A 20,165-nucleotide genomic window follows, 5' to 3' on the forward strand; every position below is an offset into this window, starting at 1 on the left:
GGAACACTTTTCTATAGATTTGAAAATGCGTTGATCACTCTGCTGTTGAATAAAGGAGAAAGGAAACTTGTGCAATTATAGATCAGTTAGCCTAACAGCTTTGTTGTGAGAATCTGTAATTAAGGATGGTGTCATTAATTTTTAAAAGGAAAGTAACTGCAACCGTTAGAAGTCTAAAATAACCCCAATACAGCTGGAGATATTTTCTTAAAGCCATAGAGCACTACAGCACTGAAATAGGCCCTTCAGCCCATCTGGTCCATTCTTCTGTCGGTTCTGACTAGTCCCATCAACTTGCATCTGGACCATAGCCCTCCATATCCCACCCATCCATGTACTGATCAAAATTTCTCTTAAATATCGAAATAAAACCCTCGTCCACCACTTCTCCCGGCAGCTCACCACACTCTCACCATTCTCCAAGTGAAGAACTTCCTCATCCCTGGTTCCTCTTAAATATTTCATCTACCGTACCTAATCTATGACCACCAGGTCTAGTCTCACCGTCAGTGAAAAAAGCTTGTTTACATTTACTTTATTTACACCCCTCATTACTTTCCTTACCTCTCAGGTTTAGCATTACCAGCAAATGTTGTGAAATTTGTTAACTTTGTGGCAGCAGTACGATGCAATACATGATATTAAAAACTGAATTACAGTAAGTATATATATTAAAATAGTTAAGTTAAAATAGTACAAAAACACATTTAAAAAAAAACTAGTGAGGTAGTGTTCGTAGGATCAGTGTCCATTTAGAAATCGGATGGCAGAGGGGGAGAAAACTGTTCCTGAATCACTCTGTGTGTGCCTTCAGGCTTCTGAAACTCCTTCCTGACAGTAACAATGAGAAGAGAGTATGTCCCAGGTAGTGTGGATCCTTAACGATGGACACCGCCCTCCTAAGGCACCACTCATTGAAAATGTCTTGGATACTATGGAGGCTGTTACCCATGATGGAACTGACTAATTTTACAACTGTCTGCAACTTAATTTGATCCCCCATTCTTCTACACTCCAGGGTTTAAAGTCCTAACCCCTTCCCCTATAGTTTAGATCCTGGCAACATCCTTGTAAATTTTCTTTGTACTCTTTCAATCTTATATCTTTAATCTATATAGGTTACCTGACTATGCATAATACTCCAAATTAGGCCTCACCATTGTCTTGTACAACGCCTGTACTCAATACTTCGATTTATGAAGACTAATGTGCCAAAAACTCTCTTTACTTGCGATGCCACATGCAAGTAATCATAGATCTATATTCCCAGATCCCTCTGTTCTACTGCACTCCTCATGCCTTAACATTCACTGTGCAAGTCCATAGTCTACCCAAAGTGCAACAGCTCACACTTATCTCCATTCATTCTGTCTGCCATTTTTCAGCCTGTTTTTCCAGCTGCTCCAAATCCTGCTGCAGCTATGATAACCTTACTTGCAAATTTGATGATTCTGTTTACCACAGTGTCATCAAAGCCATTGGTATAGAATAGATGACAAACAACAACAGACTCAGCACCAATCGCTGTGGCACACCTCTTGTTCAGTTGAGATGCAACCATCTGCTGCCATTCTCTAGCTGCTTCAGCAGAGCCAATGTTGAATCCAATTTATTACCTCATCTTCTGTGCCAAGCAACTAAGACTTCTTTACCAGCCTCTCATGTGGGACCTTGTCGAGGACCTTGCTAAAATCTATGCAGATAAAATGTACTGCCTTTCCTTCTTCAACTTTCCTGGTAATCTCCTCACAACTCTAAGATTGGTTAGACATGAGCTACTACGCACAAAGCTTCCTTGATTACTTCTAACTGCCTCGTCTGTTCAAATCCTTGTATATCCAGTCCCTCAGAATTCCTTCCAATAACTTACCCAGTACTGACGTCAGACTCACTGGCCTGTAATTTCCCAGCTTATTCTTAGATCCTTTCTTGAACAACGTCATCTATCCTCCGATCCTCCAGTACTTCACCCATGGCTAAGGGCAGTTTAAGTAGCTTTCTAGGGTCCCTGTAATTTCTGCACTAACCTCCCACAAGGTCCAAGGGGACATCTTGTCAAGTCCTGGGGACTTATCCACTCTAATTTACCCAAGTCAGCAAGCACCCTTTCCTTGTTAATCTGTTTACAGTCCATCACCTCACTGCTGTTTTGCCTGAGTTCTGTAGGCTCTCTGTCCATTGCCAGAGTAAATTCAGGTGCAAAATATCAATTTAAGATCTCCACCATCTTTTTCAGGTCTATATATAGAATACCGTGCTAATCTTCAAGAGGACCAATTTTGTCCCTTGCTATCCTTTGCTCTTAGTAAATCTGTAGAAGCAGCCCATGGGATTCTCCTTCACTTGTCTGCCAGAGGAACTTCATGCTGCCTTTTTCCGTCCTGATTTCCCTCATAAGTGTTCTTGTGTTCCTTATGCTGCTTGAGTACTTTATTTGTTCCTTGCTGTCTGTACCTGCTCTGCACCTTCTTAATAAGGGCCTCAATATCTGTCAAACCAAGGTTTCCTAAGACTGTTAACTTTGCCTTTTATCCTGACAGGAGTACAAAAAGGAAACTTTTCTGACCACATTTGATAAACTATCCCATCCAGACCTTTACACTGTTAGTCTTGATCAATCTGTGGAAAGTCAAAATCACCTACCAGCACAACCTTATTTTTCTTGGAATGTGTGGAAAGAGAAGTGGTGTTAGTGTTTTGGATTGATTACCTTTAATTGGCTTATTAATCATTACAAAAATGTCTCTCTGGTGCTGCCTGCTCCCTTCCCTCTCCCTCTCCCTTTTCCCAGCCATGATTCCCCTCTCCCTTCCCTCTCTCTTTCCCTTTCCCTTTTCCCAGCCATGATTCCCCTCTCCCTGCCCCCTTCCCACTCTTAGTTCCCAATACAGACCCATATTGGAGTCGGTTTGTCATCACTCATGACATGATTTTTTTTTGTGTGGCAGCAGTATAGTGCAATACCAAAAATTACAGTACTATGCAAAAGTTTTAGGCACTCTAGATATATATGCCTAAGACTGTACAAAAAAAACTGAAAGCCTTGAGCCTTTGTCGGCTGTTACAGTTGTAGAATATTGTTATGATAGGGACCTTTTCCTAAACGACTTCCAAAGCTACTTTTGGCATGTATTTCTAATAGTTCTATGGCAAACTATCCTAAATGGGAAACTCCCTTAATTTCAGGTGAGACATGGCTGTGATCCAACGTGTTGGGGTACTGGTCCTGGTGGATGCCTACAGACTTTGTTACACCGAGCCATTGATGAAAATAACGAGATTTCTGGTTGTTTCCTCATCCGCAGGTATACAGAGGGATATTTTGAACTGCCTTTCTTTTAAATTTATTTACAGTGTGGGCGGGGTGAGGGGCACAAGATGAAATGAGAGTAAACTAGCCAATAATATAAGATTGCTATTTTTATAGCTTAAAAATAAGAGGCAGGAATGGACATTGAACTGCTGGGAAGTAGTGGTGGGGCACAGAAATTGCAGAGGAACTGAATGGGTACTTCACATCAGTCTTCTTTGTGGCAGACACCAGTAACTTGCAGGAATTTAAGAGAGTTAGGGAGAGTTGAGTATATTGTCTGTTATGAGCAGGTGCTGGGAATTTGAAAGGCCTGTGAATGGGTAAACCACCTGTACCAGATGAACTATATCCAGAAGTTCTGAAAAATGTGGCTGAAGAGATTGTGGAGGTGTGAATAGTGATCATTCAAGAATCACTGGAGTCAGGGAGGGTCCCAGAAGACTGCAAAATCACACCACTGGAGGCAAAAGACAGGGAATTAAAGACTAGTTAGCCTGACCTCAATGGCCAGTAAGACTTTAGAGTTCATTATTAAAGATGGAAGTTCAGAATACTTGGAAGTACATAATAAAATAGATGCCAATAAGGTTTCATTAAGGGGAGATCTTGCCTAACAAATCTGTTAGAATTCTTTGAGCAGGATCAAGTAAAATAGACAAAGGAGAGTCAGTGGCTGTTATGTACATGGATTTTCAGAAGGACCTTACAAAGGTGCCACACAGGAAGCTGCTAAAGCAGAGCCCTTGGTGTTTGAGGCAATAGATGGAAGATCAGTTGACTGGCAGAAGAGAAGGCAGGGAATGGGTATAAAGTGGTCCTTTTCAGCATGACTGCAGGTGATTAGTGGAGTTCCACAGGAGCCAGTCTCGGGATCGCAACTTTTCACTTCATGCATTAATGGTCTGGCTGAAGGAACTAATGACGTTATAGCGCAGATGATACAAAGGTGAGTGAAAGAGGTGGTGTAGGGAGTCTGCAGAAAGACTTGGACTGATTAGGAGAATGGCAGATGGAATACAGCATAGGGAAGTGTGGTGTCATACACTGGTAGGACGAATAAAGGTGTAGACTATTTTTTAAATTGGGAGAGTAGTCAGTAATTGGAGGTGCAAAGATACAGTACTTGGAGTACCTAGTTCAGGATCCCCTTAAGGTTAACTTGCAGGTTGAGTTTGTTGTAAGGAAGGCAAATGCAATGATGTTTCGAGAGGACTAGAACCTAAAAGCAAGGATTTACTATTTATTATGTGTTAGCCAGACTGCATTTGTAATTTTGAGAGCAATTTGGGCCTTGTATCTAAAGAAAGATGTGCTGTCCGAAAGAGAGTCACAAATGAAAGGCTTAAACTTAAACATGTGAGGAGCGTTTGATGTCTCTAGGCCTGTACTTGAAGTTCAGAAGACTGGGGGGAGGGGGGGCGTGGGGTGGAATCTCATTGAAACCTATCGAATACTGAAGGACCAAGGTATTGGACATGGAGAAGATGTTTCTATTAGTAAGAGGTTCTAGGATCCAAAGGCACAGCCTCAGAATAAAGGGACATCTCTTTAGCACTGACATGATAAATTTATCCAGAGTGATGAATATGTGGAATTCATTGCCATGAAATGTTATAGAGGCAGAGATAGGTTCTTGATTGATAAGGGGGTTAAGGGTTATGTGCAGAACACAGGAGAATGAGGTTGGGTACGAAAAAAATCAGTCATGATTGAATGGTGGAGCAGATTTTTGCAATATCTTGTGGCTTTATGAAATTTGCTTGCAAAAGTGTTTACTTTTTGAAGGGGGACAAAGTTTTGTGTATCAATCTAATGTACTTGTAATATATTGGTTTCCTATTATAATGGAATAATACTTTTCTACACCAAGTGACCTTCATTATTCTTTCAAGAGGGAAATTGATGCTCAGGATCTTTTTGCAGGTAGTTCTTGAATTCAGTTGATCAACATTGCTACCAGCTGGTTATTTCAACACTTCGTCTTCACCAGCAGCTCCATAGTTAATCTACAAATAAATCTGTCTGCAAACACCTAATTTGATTGAAGGAAAGCTATTGCATTTTGAGAGAAACTTGCCAGTACAAAATTCCTTGGGAATGCAAATCAAAGCCAATATTGCCAAAATGTTCTTAATCAGTGAAAATTCGAAAAGCCACTACAGTGTCTAAAATGTGTGAACCGATTAATAGCTTCAATCTTTTCATAACTATGGAGAAACTTTGGAATGATTCAGTATTGTATAAAAGAAATCTAAAAAATTAGTTAAGTTGCCAATCAGTTGTTCTTTATTGCTACAGTAACATGTCTCTTTAACAGTGGATGTGATGGTAACAGTCCTAGACGACCAGGGCCAAATGGTGAGGGGGATGAGGAAGCCCGAGATGGTCAAACACCATTGCACATGGCAGCAAGCTGGGGCCTTGAAGAAGTGGTACAGTGCCTTTTGGAGTTCGGTGCCAATGTGAATACTCAGGTCAGTGGCAGAGTGTGTGATTTAGTCCATGAGCATGTGCCTGCTGCTGCCTGGAAGGAGATTGTACGTACTGCCCATGTCTGCTTCCTCTGGTTTCCTCCCACAGTCCAAAGACGTACTGGTTGGTAGGTTAATTGATCGTTGTAAGTTGTCTTGTGATTAGGCTAGAATTAAATCTGGGGATTGCTGGGTGGCGTGGTTTGAAGGGTTGGAAGGGCCTATTCTACAATGTACCTCAATTAATAAATAAATATTTTAAAATAGTATTTGTTTATTGAGGTGCAGTGTGAAATAGGCCCTTCTGGGCATACAAGCCACTCTGCGCAGCAATCTCCCAAATTAATCAATTAGCCAATCAACTGGTACATCTTTGGAGTGTGGGAGGAAACTGGAGCACCCGGAGGAAACCCACGCAGTCATTGGGGAGAACATACAAACTGGATTTAAATATGCCATCCCTTCCCTTGTAGTCAGGATATGGGGTATAAATTACAACGGGAGACAGAAAAGGGTTTATAAAAGGGGCAATGTTACAATGGTCATGGGAGATTTCAGTTAGCTACTCCAATTAACCGATGATGCAATTAAATGGAACCCACTGTATTTAGAAATGACTTTACAGGCAGCTCCCAGGTTACAGCAGATCTGTAACTGAAACTGTTCATAAGTCAGGAACAAGCAGTGCATGGAAGAGGATCGCAGAGACTGCTGTGATGGGAGAGTGAGCAGGCTGAAAAGAGTAGCTACTAGCCAGCGTCACTGACTTCATGAGTGAGTAAATAAGTCAACTGAGAGCTCTCGGCTCCTTTCAGCCCCCCCTTCCCAGTTGTTTTGTGGAAGGATGGGAGAAAAGGCACATGGGTACGCCTTGTTCCATGTGCTTTTCTTCAGAAGATGTCCAATCCATCAAACAGCCAGCAAGTCCATTCCACTGGTTTCCCAACTGCCTGTTCTTACTTATGGGGTGATTTTAGGTTTGTGACCTGGGCAGGTTAGTAATCTGACAGTATTATATATGCAACTACATCAGCAGTGAATTTTTGTAATTGGTATCTTGTGTCCTGAAAGTGGTATGTGAAATTTGCAGGGAGCTCCTCTATATGTTTTTCGTACAATTCTGTTGTGATAGGTGAATCATATTTAATGTTTCTTTTTACCTTTTTACAAGGATGCGGAGGGAAGAACTCCAATTCACGTTGCCATTAGCAACCAGCACAGTGTTATAATTCAGCTTCTGATATCACACCCTGCCATCCGGTTAAACATTCGGGATCGCCAGGGTATGACGCCCTTTGCCTGTGCAATGACCTACAAGAACAACAAGGCTGCAGAGTCGATCCTCAAACGAGAGCCAGGAGCGGCTGAACAGGCAAGAGCATGGGAATCACCATCATGTCTTTGTATTTCCAGAAAGGGTTACAGTTGTTTGCTGAGGTTCATGCTTCGGTTGGAAATGTGAACTGGAGCAATTAGACCCAATATTGGAGTCCTGCTGATTCTGTTTGTTCAAGCTAATTGAAAGAAGTTCTTTTGCATCAGGGGTGTTGTACCAGTATGTTTCTAAGCAGTGTGACTTTGAGCCATTCTTTTCAATCCACTATTTACATTTAAATGTGAAGCCTCTCATATTCATGAACTAATGAGTATTAAGTGGTTACATTCCAATGTCCACATGCCCATAACATGAAATCTGCACTTAAACTTCTGAGCCACATCAGTTTTATCATGCCACAGGAATAGGCTCGATGGGGAATTATTTATGAGATGGAGATTGGTACCCTCGTGTTGAACAGGTGTTGGTTTGTCATTATGGTTGTTTGATCAATAGGAGTCCTCACATTGAGCATGTGTACTGCTTGCTTTCGACATTTGTCTGCACAATTTTGACCAGATCTATAGCCTGTAAGCGTCCTTTATCGAGATCTGTGGGTAATCAGGAAGCTTTGCAGGATGTGAAGAGGTGGCTTCTGGCATTATGCTCCACCACAGAGGAAAGAGCTGCAGAATTCAGAGTCATAGTCATACTTTATTGATCCCGGGGGAAATTGGTTTTCGTTACAGTTGCTCCATAAATAATAGTAATAGAACCATAAATAGTTAAATAGTAATATGTAAATTATGTCAGTAAATTATGAAATAAGTCCAGGACCAGCCTATCGGCTCAGGGTGTCTGACCCTCCAAGGGAGGAGTTGTAAAGTTTGATGGCCACAGGCAGAAATGACTTCCTATGACGCTCTGTGCTGCATCTCGGTGGAATGAGTCTCTGGTTGAATGTACTCCTGTGCCCACCCAGTACATTATGTAGTGGATGGGAGACATTGACCAAGATGGCATGCAACTTAGACAGCATCCTCTTTTCAGACACCACCATCAGAGAGTCCAGTTCCATCCCCACAACATCACTGGCCTTACGAATGAGTTTATTGATTCTGTTGGCGTCTGCTACCCTCAGCCTGCTGCCCCAGCACACAACAGCAAACATGATAGCACTGGCCACCACAGACTCGTAGAACATCCTCAGCATCGTCCGGCAGATGTTAAAGGACCTCAGTCTCCTCAGGAAATAGAGACGGCTCTGACCCTTCTTGTAGACAGCCTCAGTGTTCTTTGACCAGTCCAGTTTATTGTCAATTCATATCCCCAGGTATTTTTAATCCTCCACCATGTCCACACTGACTCCCTGGATGGAAACAGGGGTCACCGGTACCTTAGCTCTCCTTAGGTCTACCACCAGCTCCTTAGTCTTTTTCACATTAAGCTGCAGATAATTCTGCTCACACCATGTGACAAAGTTTCCTACCGTAGCCCTGTACTCAGCCTCATCTCCCTTGCTGATGCATCCAACTATGGCAGAGTCATCCGAAAACTTCTGAAGATGACAAGACTCTGTGCAGTAGTTGAAGTCCGAGGTGTAAATGGTGAAGAGAAAGGGAGACAAGACAGTCCCCTGTGGCGCCCCAGTGCTGCTGATCACTCTGTCGGACACACAGTGTTGCAAGCACACGTACTGTGGTCTGCCAGTCAGGTAATCAAGAATCCATGATACCAGGGAAGCATCCACCTGCATCGCTGTCAGTTTCTCCCCCAGCAGAGCAGGGCGGATGGTGTTGAACGCACTGGAGAAGTCAAAAAACATGACCCTCACAGTGCTCGCTGGCTTGTCCAGGTGGGCGTAGACATGGTTTAGCAGAATTAACTTGATGATGTTCAAGATGCACAGTCCTCTAGTGAGTCCCTTTGAGGAAATGCCAAGGTTTTCCATACAGTCATCCGGATATTTTTTAATAGGACGTACCTTTCTGCCTCCAAACCCCCCTTTTCTCTTCAGGAACTGAGTTCGACTGCTATGCATTCTTTTCCTTTCTCAAAGCAAATAGATCCTATCTTATCCTATCCTATAGACCCTGTCTCTCCTCATAATTTCAGCACTGTTAATCACCCCTCAGTCTACCCTGTTCTATGGAAAACAACACCTGACTAGATGGTCTGTACTTGTAGCTCAAACTTCAGCCCAGACAGCATCCTCATTAACCTCTCCTCCTTTTGTGAAGTATGGGAACCAGAAGGTACAGTGCTGTGCTGTACCTTGGTTAAGGGATCATAGCCACCCTCCACACTTGCCCTGTGGCCACACCACTGCACTGTACTCCTCACATATCCACAATACATGCCCACAAAGTGAAGAGGTCAACGAGTGATGACTAAGCTGCTGTGAAGGAAACAAAATCTACACGTACGCACTGACCTGATAGCCTTCTGACAGCTTTTCCAAATCTCCAATCAGGCACTTTTCGAACAGCCAAATACACATTCTAAATATTCTCCCAACACAAATTACAAATATCAAATTAAAAAGTAAATTTCAGGTGTGTTTTAAATAAATTAGGCCTCTAGGCTTGAATGTCATGTTGCTGAAAGACTAGATGCAATATGTATCCCATCCTTAGTTACAGAAAATGTCTGGCTTTGGCATGTCAAAGCCAGATACACCCAAATCTGACCCACCAATACCACCACCACCTGCCTAGTTTTGCTTCCTAAAAATAAGGCCAAATGCTAACCTGTCTCTATTAGTGCTATCTAAATGTCATGTCAAAGACTTTTCTTGGATGGCCAGTATATGTCACTCAGACAATTTAAAGTCAATCTTTGGGAAGTCAAAACTCCCCACTACTGTATTCGTATTCTAGGCTGGTAATGCCAAGTGTCTCATGCACTCAGTGGCCAATTCATTAAGTACATCCTGTGCCTAACATTCACCACCCTCTGAGTGAAAATGTTCCCCCTCAGGTTCCCCTTAAATATTTTATTTAGAGGTAACAGCAGAGTAACAAGTCCTTCTAGCCCAATGAGTCCATACTGTCCTACTGCGCCCATGTGACCAATTAACCTAACCTGTACATCTTTGGACTGTGGGAGGAAACCAGAGCACCCAGAGGAAACCCATGCAGTCATGGGGAGAGTGTACAAACTCCTTACAGATAGGGGCGTGAATTAAACACACATCACTGGTGCTATAATAGCATTATGCTACCCACATGCTACCATGCAGCCCCAATTATTAGATTAGATTAATCTAAAGACTAACACTGACAAGACCACATAATTATAACATATAGTTGCAGCAGTGCAAAGCAATACCATAATTTCATAAAGAACAGACCATGGGAACGGTAAAAGAAAGTCTCAAAGTTTTGATCGACTCTCGATAGTCCCCGATAGCAGGCGGCAGAAGGGAGAAACACTCTCTGCCATAAACCTCCAGGCACTGAGAACTGTCGATGCTTTCAAAGCACCCGACCCCAGCCGACTCTGAGTCCGTCCGAAAACTTTGAGCCTCCAACCAGCCCTTCGACGCTGAGCACCATCTCTGCCGAGCGCTTCGACCCCGCCCCGGCCACTGAGCAACAAGCAAAGCCGAGGATTCGGGGCCTTCCCCTCCGGAGATTCCAGATCACACAGTAACAGCGGCAGCGAAAAAGACGTTTCAGAAGTTTCTCCAGATGTTCCTCCGTTCTCCCACATTTGTCTCCATCAAATCAGAATGGTGCACGGTACCCTACTTGACAGATTACAGATATCATTCACTGGAGTGGCCGCGCAAGCTGCATCGCGTCACCACCTTCTCCTCCTCATAATAAAATATTTCATAATATTATGAAATTATATTTCATCTTTCACCATTAACCTATGACCTCTAGCTCTAGTCTCACCCAACCTCAGTGGAAAAAGCCTGCTTGCATTTACCCTCTTTATTGCCCTCATAATTTTGTATACCTCTTTTCTCTGGAGTATCGTAGAATTTGATAAAGTCCTAATCTATTCAACCTTAACTTGTATCCTCAAGTCTGGGCATCCTTGTAAATTTTCTCGGTACTCTTTCAATTTTATTGATATCTTTCCTGTAATTATGTGACCAGGACTGCACATGATGCTCCATATTAGGCCTCAACGTCTTATACAGCTTCAACGAATATCCCAACTTAATACTCTGATCTATGAAGGCCAATGTGTCAAAAGCTTTCTTTACAACACTATCGACCTGTAACCACTTTCAAGGAATTAAGTGTCTATATTCTTAGATCCCTCTCTTCTAATGCATTCCTTCATGTCCCACCATTCACTGCAAGCTCCACCCTGATTTGACCTCCCAAAGTACAGCACCACATACTTGTCTGCATGAAATTCCATCTGACACTTTTCTGGTTGTTCCTGAACCCATTGTAAGCTTTGATAGCTTTCATCTAGATACTTAAATGTTGTGGACAATCCAGCGTCAACCATTCTCTTGGGCACTGCATTCCAGGTACTGTTACTACGGATGAAGAAGGTCCCCTAGGATCCCCTACAAAACTGTTCCTTTATCCAAAATCTGCATCCTCTAGTTTTATTCATATCCTGATTTAGGGAAGTTGACCCTACCTATACCCTTCAATCCTGTATACCTCAATCATACTCCTCCTAACTGCTTCTATTAGGGAGAACAGACTTGCATTTTCTGGTCACCCCTTGTAACTGAAGTGCTGCATCCCGGACAACATCCTGATAAACTTCGTCTCTGCACCCTCACCAGTGCTGTCATGCCTTTGTAGCATGGTTACTAGAACTACATACAGTATTCCATCTGAGGTCTGACCAAGGTTTCATAAAATTGGAGCATAATCTTCTTTCTTCTATATTTGATATTCTGACTAATAAAAGCTATTATCACATTATCACATATGCCCCTTAACATTGTAATCTAACATGCTTGCCACCTTCAGAGATCCATGAACCTGTACTCCAAATTCTCTGTTCCCTGATACTCCTGAAGACCTTACCATACACCATGTATGTCCTAGCCTCATTAGTATCCCAGAATGTATCACCTTACAGTTGTCTGAATTAAATTCCACCTGCCATTTTTCAGCCCATTTCATGAATATACATCACTATGTCTTGAAATCTAAGACACTATTAACAACTCCGCCAAACATTGGGTCATCTGCAAATTCTTTAGCCATGCCTCCCACTTCAACATCCACAACCATTTCATTTATGTTTGTATGTTACAAACAGCAAGGGTCCCAACGCCTAACTCTCACAGGCATCTCATTGCAAAACAGCCCTCTGCCATAGGCTTCTGTTTCCTATTGTCAAGTTAGTTTTGCCAACTTGTCTTGGATCCCATGGGCCCTAACCTTTTGAACTCATCTCCCATATCGGGTGACAAAGACATTACTAAAGTCCATGTAAACAATGTTTACTACCCTGCCCACTGAAACTTTTTCCCTCTTCAAAGAATTCAAACAAATTGATGGGATCTGTCCTTAACAAAGCCATGTTGCCAAGAAAAGATCCAGTAAATTTTCTTTCTCTCATTGATCTGTCGACATATTGTGTAAAATGCTTTCCCGGAAACATCTCAAAAATTCCATCCCATCTCAGCCCTTGATGTTAATATTGGGAAAATTAAAAGCCCCAGTACACTAACCCTATTTTTGTTGCACCGCTCCATCTTCCATATGTTCCTCTCCCTCCTGCAGTCTGTTGGGATGTCTGTAGCACAATCAGTGATGACAACAATATTGCGGACCCTTGTGTTGATTAAAGTATGAGTTCATCTACTTTACTAACGGTGTTCCTTGCACTAAAATACAGTACCTATAATTTAACTTTGAACTCCCTTGATGTGCACTTCCTTGCTTGAACTGACTGCTGGATCTACTAAATGTTTGTCTTCAGTTCTTCACAAACTATCACTGAGGCCCGTTTCCATGTCAACACAATTTAAATCTTCCTACTGATGCTAATATTCTTTCCAGCAAGGGTCTTAATCCCACTTGTACTGGTACAAACTGCAATCTGTACTAATTTTTCAGGTAGCACCTTTCTCGTAAATTTCCCAGTGATCCAAGAACCTGGAACCCATCCTCCTGCACGATCCCTTCAGCCACTCAACCATAAGACAGTAGGACATAGGAGCAGAATTAGGACATTTGGGCTATCAAGTCAAGTCTGCTCTGCTATTCCATCATGGCTGATTTATTATTTTCTCAACACCATTCTCCTGCCTTCTCCCATAATTTTTGACACTCTTACTAATCAAGAGCTCATCAACCTCTGCTTTAAATATACCCAGTGACTTGACCTCCATAGCCTAGCCATCTGTGGCAATGAATTCTACAGATTCAACACCCTCTGGCTAAAGAAATTCCTTCTCATCTCTGTTCCAAAGGGATTGCCCACTATTCTGAGGCTGGGCCCTTTGGTCCTAGACTTCCCCACTGTAGGAAACATCCTCAACACATCCACTCTAACTAACTTGGACTTTCAATATTCTGTAGGTTTATTCTTCTAAACTCCATAGTCATTGAGCACTCCTTACAATAACCCCAGAATCATTCTCATCAGCCTCATTTGGACCCTCTCCAATGTCAAAACATCTTTCCTTAGATAAGAGAACTGCACACCATAATCTTAAGTGTGGTCTGACCAATGCCTTAGAAAACCTCAGCATTACATCCTTGCTTTTATATTCTGTCCTTTCAAATTGAAAGCTAACATCACATTTGCCTTCCTTACCACTGACTCAGTCTGCAAATTAACCTTTAGGGAACCCTGCATACGAACTACTAAGTTCCTTTTCACCTCTGATTTCTGAATTTTCTCCCCTTTTTTTTAGAAAGGGGTCCGTCATTATTCCTTCCACCAAAGTGCATGACCATTCACTTCCTTATACTATATTCCATCTGCAACTACTTTGCCCATTTTCCTAATCTGTGTCAAGTCCTTCTGTAGACTTGGTCATGGGTTAAGAGTGGAGGGTGAAAAGTTTAAAGGGCTCATGAGGGGAAACATATTCATTCAGAGGGTTGTGAGTGTGGAACGAGTTGCTGGTGCAAGTGGTGTATGCAAGCTCTGCTTGCAGAGAAGTTTGGATAGGTACAAGGATGGTAGTGGTATGGAGAGCTGTGGTCCAGGCAGATCAATAAGAGTTGGCAGTTTAAATGGTTTGGCATGGGCTAGATGAGCTGAGGGGCTTTTCTATGACTCTATGCCTCAGTTTCTTCAACACGACCTACACCTCCACTTATCTTCATATTGTCTTCGAACTTGGCCACAAACCCATCAATTCTGTCATCAAAATCGTGAGAAGAAGCATTCCCAACACTGACCCCAGTGGAACACCACTCGTCACTGGCAGCCAGACAGGAAAAACCCCTTTTATTCCCACTCTTTGCCTCCTGCTAGTCAGCCAATCTTCAATCCATGCTAGTAACTTTCCTGTAAAACCATGGGGCCCTTAAATTCAGTTGATTTCATCAGATGTAGTCTTTTAACAGCATGCCAACAGTCCTTGATTAACCTGAATAGTGATTTATGCAGTCCCCTTGACCCTTCTTTATTTATACAGCACCAATATCAGACTAACTTGTGTACCTGTTTTTCAAACTACAACGTCACACCAACCTTCTGCCTCTCTGGTATCATGTCTATAGCTCAAGAGCATTGCAAGATGTTTGAGCTAACATGATTCCTTCCCTTTCTTCTAAAAGTTTGGTACACATTTTATTGGGATCCAATAATTTATCCACTTTTAAAGCTGCCAGAACCTTTACTATTCCTCCTTCCTTCTGTTCATCATTTCCGGCATGTTACATACATCCATCTCAGTGTCCATGATTGTATAATCCCCTTGCATTTGCCTTCCATACTACTGACTCATTAAAACAGCAGTTTATAAGAATAGTCATAGACAAATTTATCCCCACCAAATCTTCCCCAACCAGAAGCCCTGAATGAACCGTGATATCCACAATCTGCTGAGGGCCAGCTCAGTGGCAACCCATTAAAGTACAAGAGGTCCAGGTATGATCTCTAGAAAGCCATCTTGCATGCAAAGTGGCAATTCTGGATCAAACTTGTATCACTGAAGGATGCTCAACAGCTGTGGTAAGGTTTGAACGCTATCATCTGTTGCAAAGTGAAGCCAAGCGTCATGGGTGCAATACTTTGCTCCCAGATGAGCTTAATGTCTTTTGTGCTTAATTTGACTGTTCAAACATGGAGGCACCTTCAGGAACTCCAACAGCCTCTGATGACCCTGTGATTTCAGCCTCTGAGGCCAACGTGGAAACATCCTTCAGCAGAGTGAATCCTCAAAGCATCCAGCCTCGAAGGGGCACCTGGCTGAGTAGTGTTGATCAACTGACTGCTGTGTTCACCAATGTCTTTAATGACTGGCTTCAGCAGTCTGAGCTATCCACCTGCTTTAAGCAAGCTTCCATTGCACCAGTGCCCAAGAGGAATGTGGTAACCTACCTCAATGACTTTTGTTTAGTAGCACTTGCATCCACTGTGGTGAAGTGTTTTGAAAGGTTGGTGATGAAACGCATCAACTCTTGCCTGAGAAATGACTTGGATCCACTCCAATTTGCCTACCGTCACAACGGATCAACAGCAGATGCCATTTCATTGTATCTTCATTCAACCCTAGAACATCTGGACAGTGAAGGTGCACACAACAGGATACTCTTCATTGACTACAGCTCTGCATTCAATACCATCATCCCCTCAAAATTAATCAAGCTTCAAGACCTTGGTCTCAATATCTGCTTGTGCAATGGGATCCTCAATTTCCTCACATGCAGACCCCTGTCTGTGCAGATTGGCAAAGGCATCCCCACAATCTCTATCAGCACAGGTGCACCACAAGGCTGTGTGCTTATCCCCCTGCTCTTTTCGCTCTATACTTAACAGCGACAATTCTGTTCTTAAGTTTGCCGACGAATATGAACTGCTGTTGGCTGAATTCAAGGTAGTGATGAATCAGCATCTAGGAGGGAGATTGAAAATCTGGCTGACTGGTGCCACCACAACTTCTCAGTCAATGCCAGCAAGATCAAAGAGCTAATTATTGACTTCAGGAAGAGGAAACCGGAAGTCCATGAGCCAGTCTTCATTGGAGGATCAGAGGTGGAGAGGATCAGCAATTTTAAATTTGTGTTATCATTTAGTCATAGTCATACTTTATTGATCCCGGGGGAGATTGGTTTTCGTTACAGTTGCACCATGAATAATTAAATAGTAATAAAACCATAAATAATTAAATAGTAATATGTAAATTATGCCAGGAAATAAGTCCAGGACCAGCCTATTGACTCAGGGTGTCTGACCCTCCAAGGGAGGAGTTGTAAAGTTTGATGGCCACAGGCAGGAATTGACTTCCTATGACGCTCTATGTTGCATCTTGGTGGAATGAGTCCCTAGAGGATTTCGGAGGACCTTTCCTGGGTCCAGTAGGTACGTGCCATCACGAAGAAAGCATAGCAATGTCTCTACTTCCTTAGACCTTTGGGAATATTCAGCATGTCATTTAAAACTTTGACAAACTTCCATAAATGTGTGGTGGAGGGAAGATCGACTGGTGCATCATGGCCTGATATGGAAACACCAATGCCCTTGAAGGGAAAAGCCCACAAAAAGTATTGGATATGGCCCAGCCCATCACGGGTAAAGCCCTCCCTGCGACTCAGCCCATTTATACCGAGTGCTGTCCAAGAAAACAGCATTCATCAACAGGGCTCCCCACCACCTTGGCCATGCTCTCTTCTCACTTCTGCCATCAGGAAGGTGGTACAGGAGCCTCAGGACCCACACTACCAGGTACAGGAATAGTTATTAACCTTCAACCATCAGGCTTTTCAACCAGAGGGAATAATTTCACTCGCCCCATCATTGAACTGTTTCCACAACCAACGGACTCGCTTCCAAAGATTCTTCGTCTCATGTTCTTAATATGTATTGCTTATTTACTATTATTACTTTGTATTTGCAGAGTTTGTCGTCTTTTGCACATTCGTTATTTGTCCATTCTGTTGGGTGTTTTGTTCCTAGCATAGACCTGCCTTAATGTGGAATAAAACTCCTTGACAATTACTTACTTTACTTTATTGTTGCCAGACAATTGATACTAGAGCGTACAATCATCACAGCGATATTTGATTCTGTGCTTTTCCGCTCCCTGGAGTACAAATCGATAGTAAATAGTAAATTAAGTAGGTTTTATATACTGAAGGATTTTTCATTAAAAATAACAAAAAAGGGCAATTTGGCAGAATGTTTGGACAAAGCAATACAACATTACCAAAATGCCTTAGTAACCTAAGAACCCCAGGTTATTGTATTGATTAAGAATCCAGGGAATGACAAAGTTTACAATTACAGGAGAAAGGTATTCCAATCTTAAAAAATGCTAAGCCTATCTTCCATTGTAGCCCAACAAACTATGTACACATGTACACATCCAAGCACTATCTTGCTGATAAATTTCTGCCTCTTTCCTAGACGACTGTTGGAGAAAGAATTTTAAGAAAAAGTATAACTTGTGTTTATAGGTTTAGTCTAATGTGAGATTTGGCAATATTTTGTTCTTGTCTAGTTTTGTTTTGAATCAACATCAGTCTTGCTTTGATTCTGTTTTATATTGTGTGAAATTCATTGAGTTGTATGCTACAAGTAACCCGTTCCTTTTTTTAAATACTTCAACAGATTGACAATAAGGGGAGGAACTTCCTTCATATTGCTGTGCAAAACTCTGACATTGAGAGTGTACTATTCCTGATTAGTGTGCAGGCTAATGTGAATTCACGAGTCCAGGACTCATCCAAGCTTACACCATTACATCTGGCTGTCCAAGCAGGATCTGAGATCATAGTCCGGAATCTGGTAAGAACAAGGTTATATAGCTATTGGGATTCACTGAGATATTCTTGTCCTCCCTGTGATGTTCTTGGATTATTTTCCCATATATTATTGAGTGCACACAGTAGCTTAAGATCTGCTTTATTAAAAAATAGTGGTGGTAAACTCCTTGGAAGATTCTTAGTTTGACTTCTGTTAGAATGGGCATGGTGTGTAAATGTGATAAAATTTCAGAAGGAAGATTAGAAAGGCTGTATTTTTATTAAAATAGAGAGTAAGTGGATGGTGTGTGTGATTAGAGGGAGCTGCAATCATTGTACCTAAATCACTGAAATTTAATAAGCAGATTCAACAAGCAATTAGGAAGGCAACAACTATGTTGAACTTTATAAGATTACTGAATGCCAGATGTGAGGAACTGTATGTGCTTGCTGCTGTAAATGTTTGTATTTTGCTGAGTTGTGGGGAAATTGTCCCTTGTTTCAGACAACAACGCATACAGTGCCTTGAAAGAGTATTCAGCCCCTACAACTATTTTCACATTTTACTGTCTCATTTTCTAAATTTAAAATATATTAAAGTAGGATTTTTGAGCTAATCTACAAAACATTTGTGATTCATGACAAATCAAAAGAAAAATTCCAAAACCTGTCGACAGTTCACTAAAACTTAAAAACCTAACTTGAGGCTGGAAAAAATATTCGTTCCCTCTGTAACTACGAAGCTAACTTTTCTCAGGTACAATATACAGTATTACCTTACCAACTCGCCCAGTTTGTTGATGTAGAAAATTGGAGGATCTGTTTTCAACGAATTTCTAAGAATAAATACCCCCTCTCTCTGTAAGATCTAAGAGTGTGGTAGATTTTCAACAGACCAAACCAAAGTGAAGATAAAAAGGCATTCAAGACAAATCAGGGAAATGTAGGCAACAGGACCATCTCAAAGGCACTCAAAGCTCAGCGCAGTCCATCATGAAAAAGTGGAAAAAATATGAAACCACAACCACACTGTCTAGGTCAAGCCACCCCTCTCATTATTTGTCATAGAAGAATAGCACTTGTAAGAGAGGCTACTGTGATGCCAACAGTCACTCTGAGTGAGCTGCAGAAGTCAGTGAGTGCAGCAGGAGAGAAAGTTCATAGCTCCACAATCTCTAAGGCCTTGCACAAAATGGGTAGCAAGGAAGAAGTCCTGGAAAAAATAAAAGGCACATACTTGCCCATAAAGACTTTGCAAAGTGTCACTTAAAAGATACTGTAAAGATGTGGAAGAAGGTCTTGTAGACAGATGAGACTAAAGTAGAACTTTTTGGCTTCAACACTATGTGGTCCTTGTGGCATAAATCTAATACTGTGCATCAGCCAGGTAACACCATCTCTACTGTAAAGTATGGTGGAAGTAGTATCATGCTATGGGGATGCTTTTCAGCACCAGGGACTGGAAGTCAGGTCATGATTGATGAATGCTGCTAAATACAGAGGGATCCTGGAAAAAAAAACCTGCTAGCCTTGCAAGAAAACATAAACTGGGGAAGAAGTTAGTCTTTCAACAGGACAACGACCCAAAGCACACTGCCAGAGCACTCATGGAGTGGCTTCAAATAATGAAAATTGATGTCCTTGACTGGCTCGGGTTGAGTCTGATTTTAACCCAAATCAAACATCCCTGGCAAGACTACAAAATTGCCGTCCACTGACACTCCCTAACTAACCTGACATAGCTTGAGCAATTTTTCAAGGAGAAATGGGTAAATCTTGTTCCATCACATTGTGCAAAGCTGTAGAGTCCTATCCAAACGATTACTGGCTGTAATAGCTGCAAGAGGTGGTTCAACTAAGTACTGAGCATAGAGGGGTGAATACTTTTGAACTGCTGATATTTCAGTTTTGTTTTTCATGCTTTACAATTTTCCCTGCTTTTTGAGCTCTACTGTGGAGGGTGGGGGGGGGGTGAAGCATGTGATTCACAAATAAAAATTTTCAGTCAAATTGGTCGAAATCCCTGGTTGTAATACTGATTTGTGTGAACAAAGGGTTGGGACTGAATACTTTTACAAGACACTGTATTGCTTCTTCAACGTAACTAAGGTAATTTCTCTCTGCATCTGGATCCTTGACTTTCTGACCAACAGACGGCAGTAAAGATAGTCAACATTTCCATAAGGTTGTGTCCTCATCCCCCTCTCTCT

General features: G+C 41.9%; 1 protein-coding gene across 1 annotated transcript in view; it reads left to right on the top strand.

The window, feature by feature from the left end:
* Positions 1-20,165, top strand: part of ankfy1 (ankyrin repeat and FYVE domain containing 1) — a 98,995-nt gene that overhangs the window by 54,452 nt on the left and 24,378 nt on the right. The window contains exons 16-19 of the mRNA XM_063031506.1: positions 3,187-3,305; positions 5,631-5,787; positions 6,956-7,156; positions 17,822-17,998. Coding sequence (XP_062887576.1) covers positions 3,187-3,305; positions 5,631-5,787; positions 6,956-7,156; positions 17,822-17,998 — 654 coding nt within the window. The remainder of the gene's footprint in view (positions 1-3,186; positions 3,306-5,630; positions 5,788-6,955; positions 7,157-17,821; positions 17,999-20,165) is intronic.

Source organism: Mobula hypostoma, chromosome 23, assembly GCF_963921235.1.
Source record: "Mobula hypostoma chromosome 23, sMobHyp1.1, whole genome shotgun sequence".
Lineage (NCBI taxonomy): Eukaryota > Metazoa > Chordata > Chondrichthyes > Myliobatiformes > Myliobatidae > Mobula > Mobula hypostoma.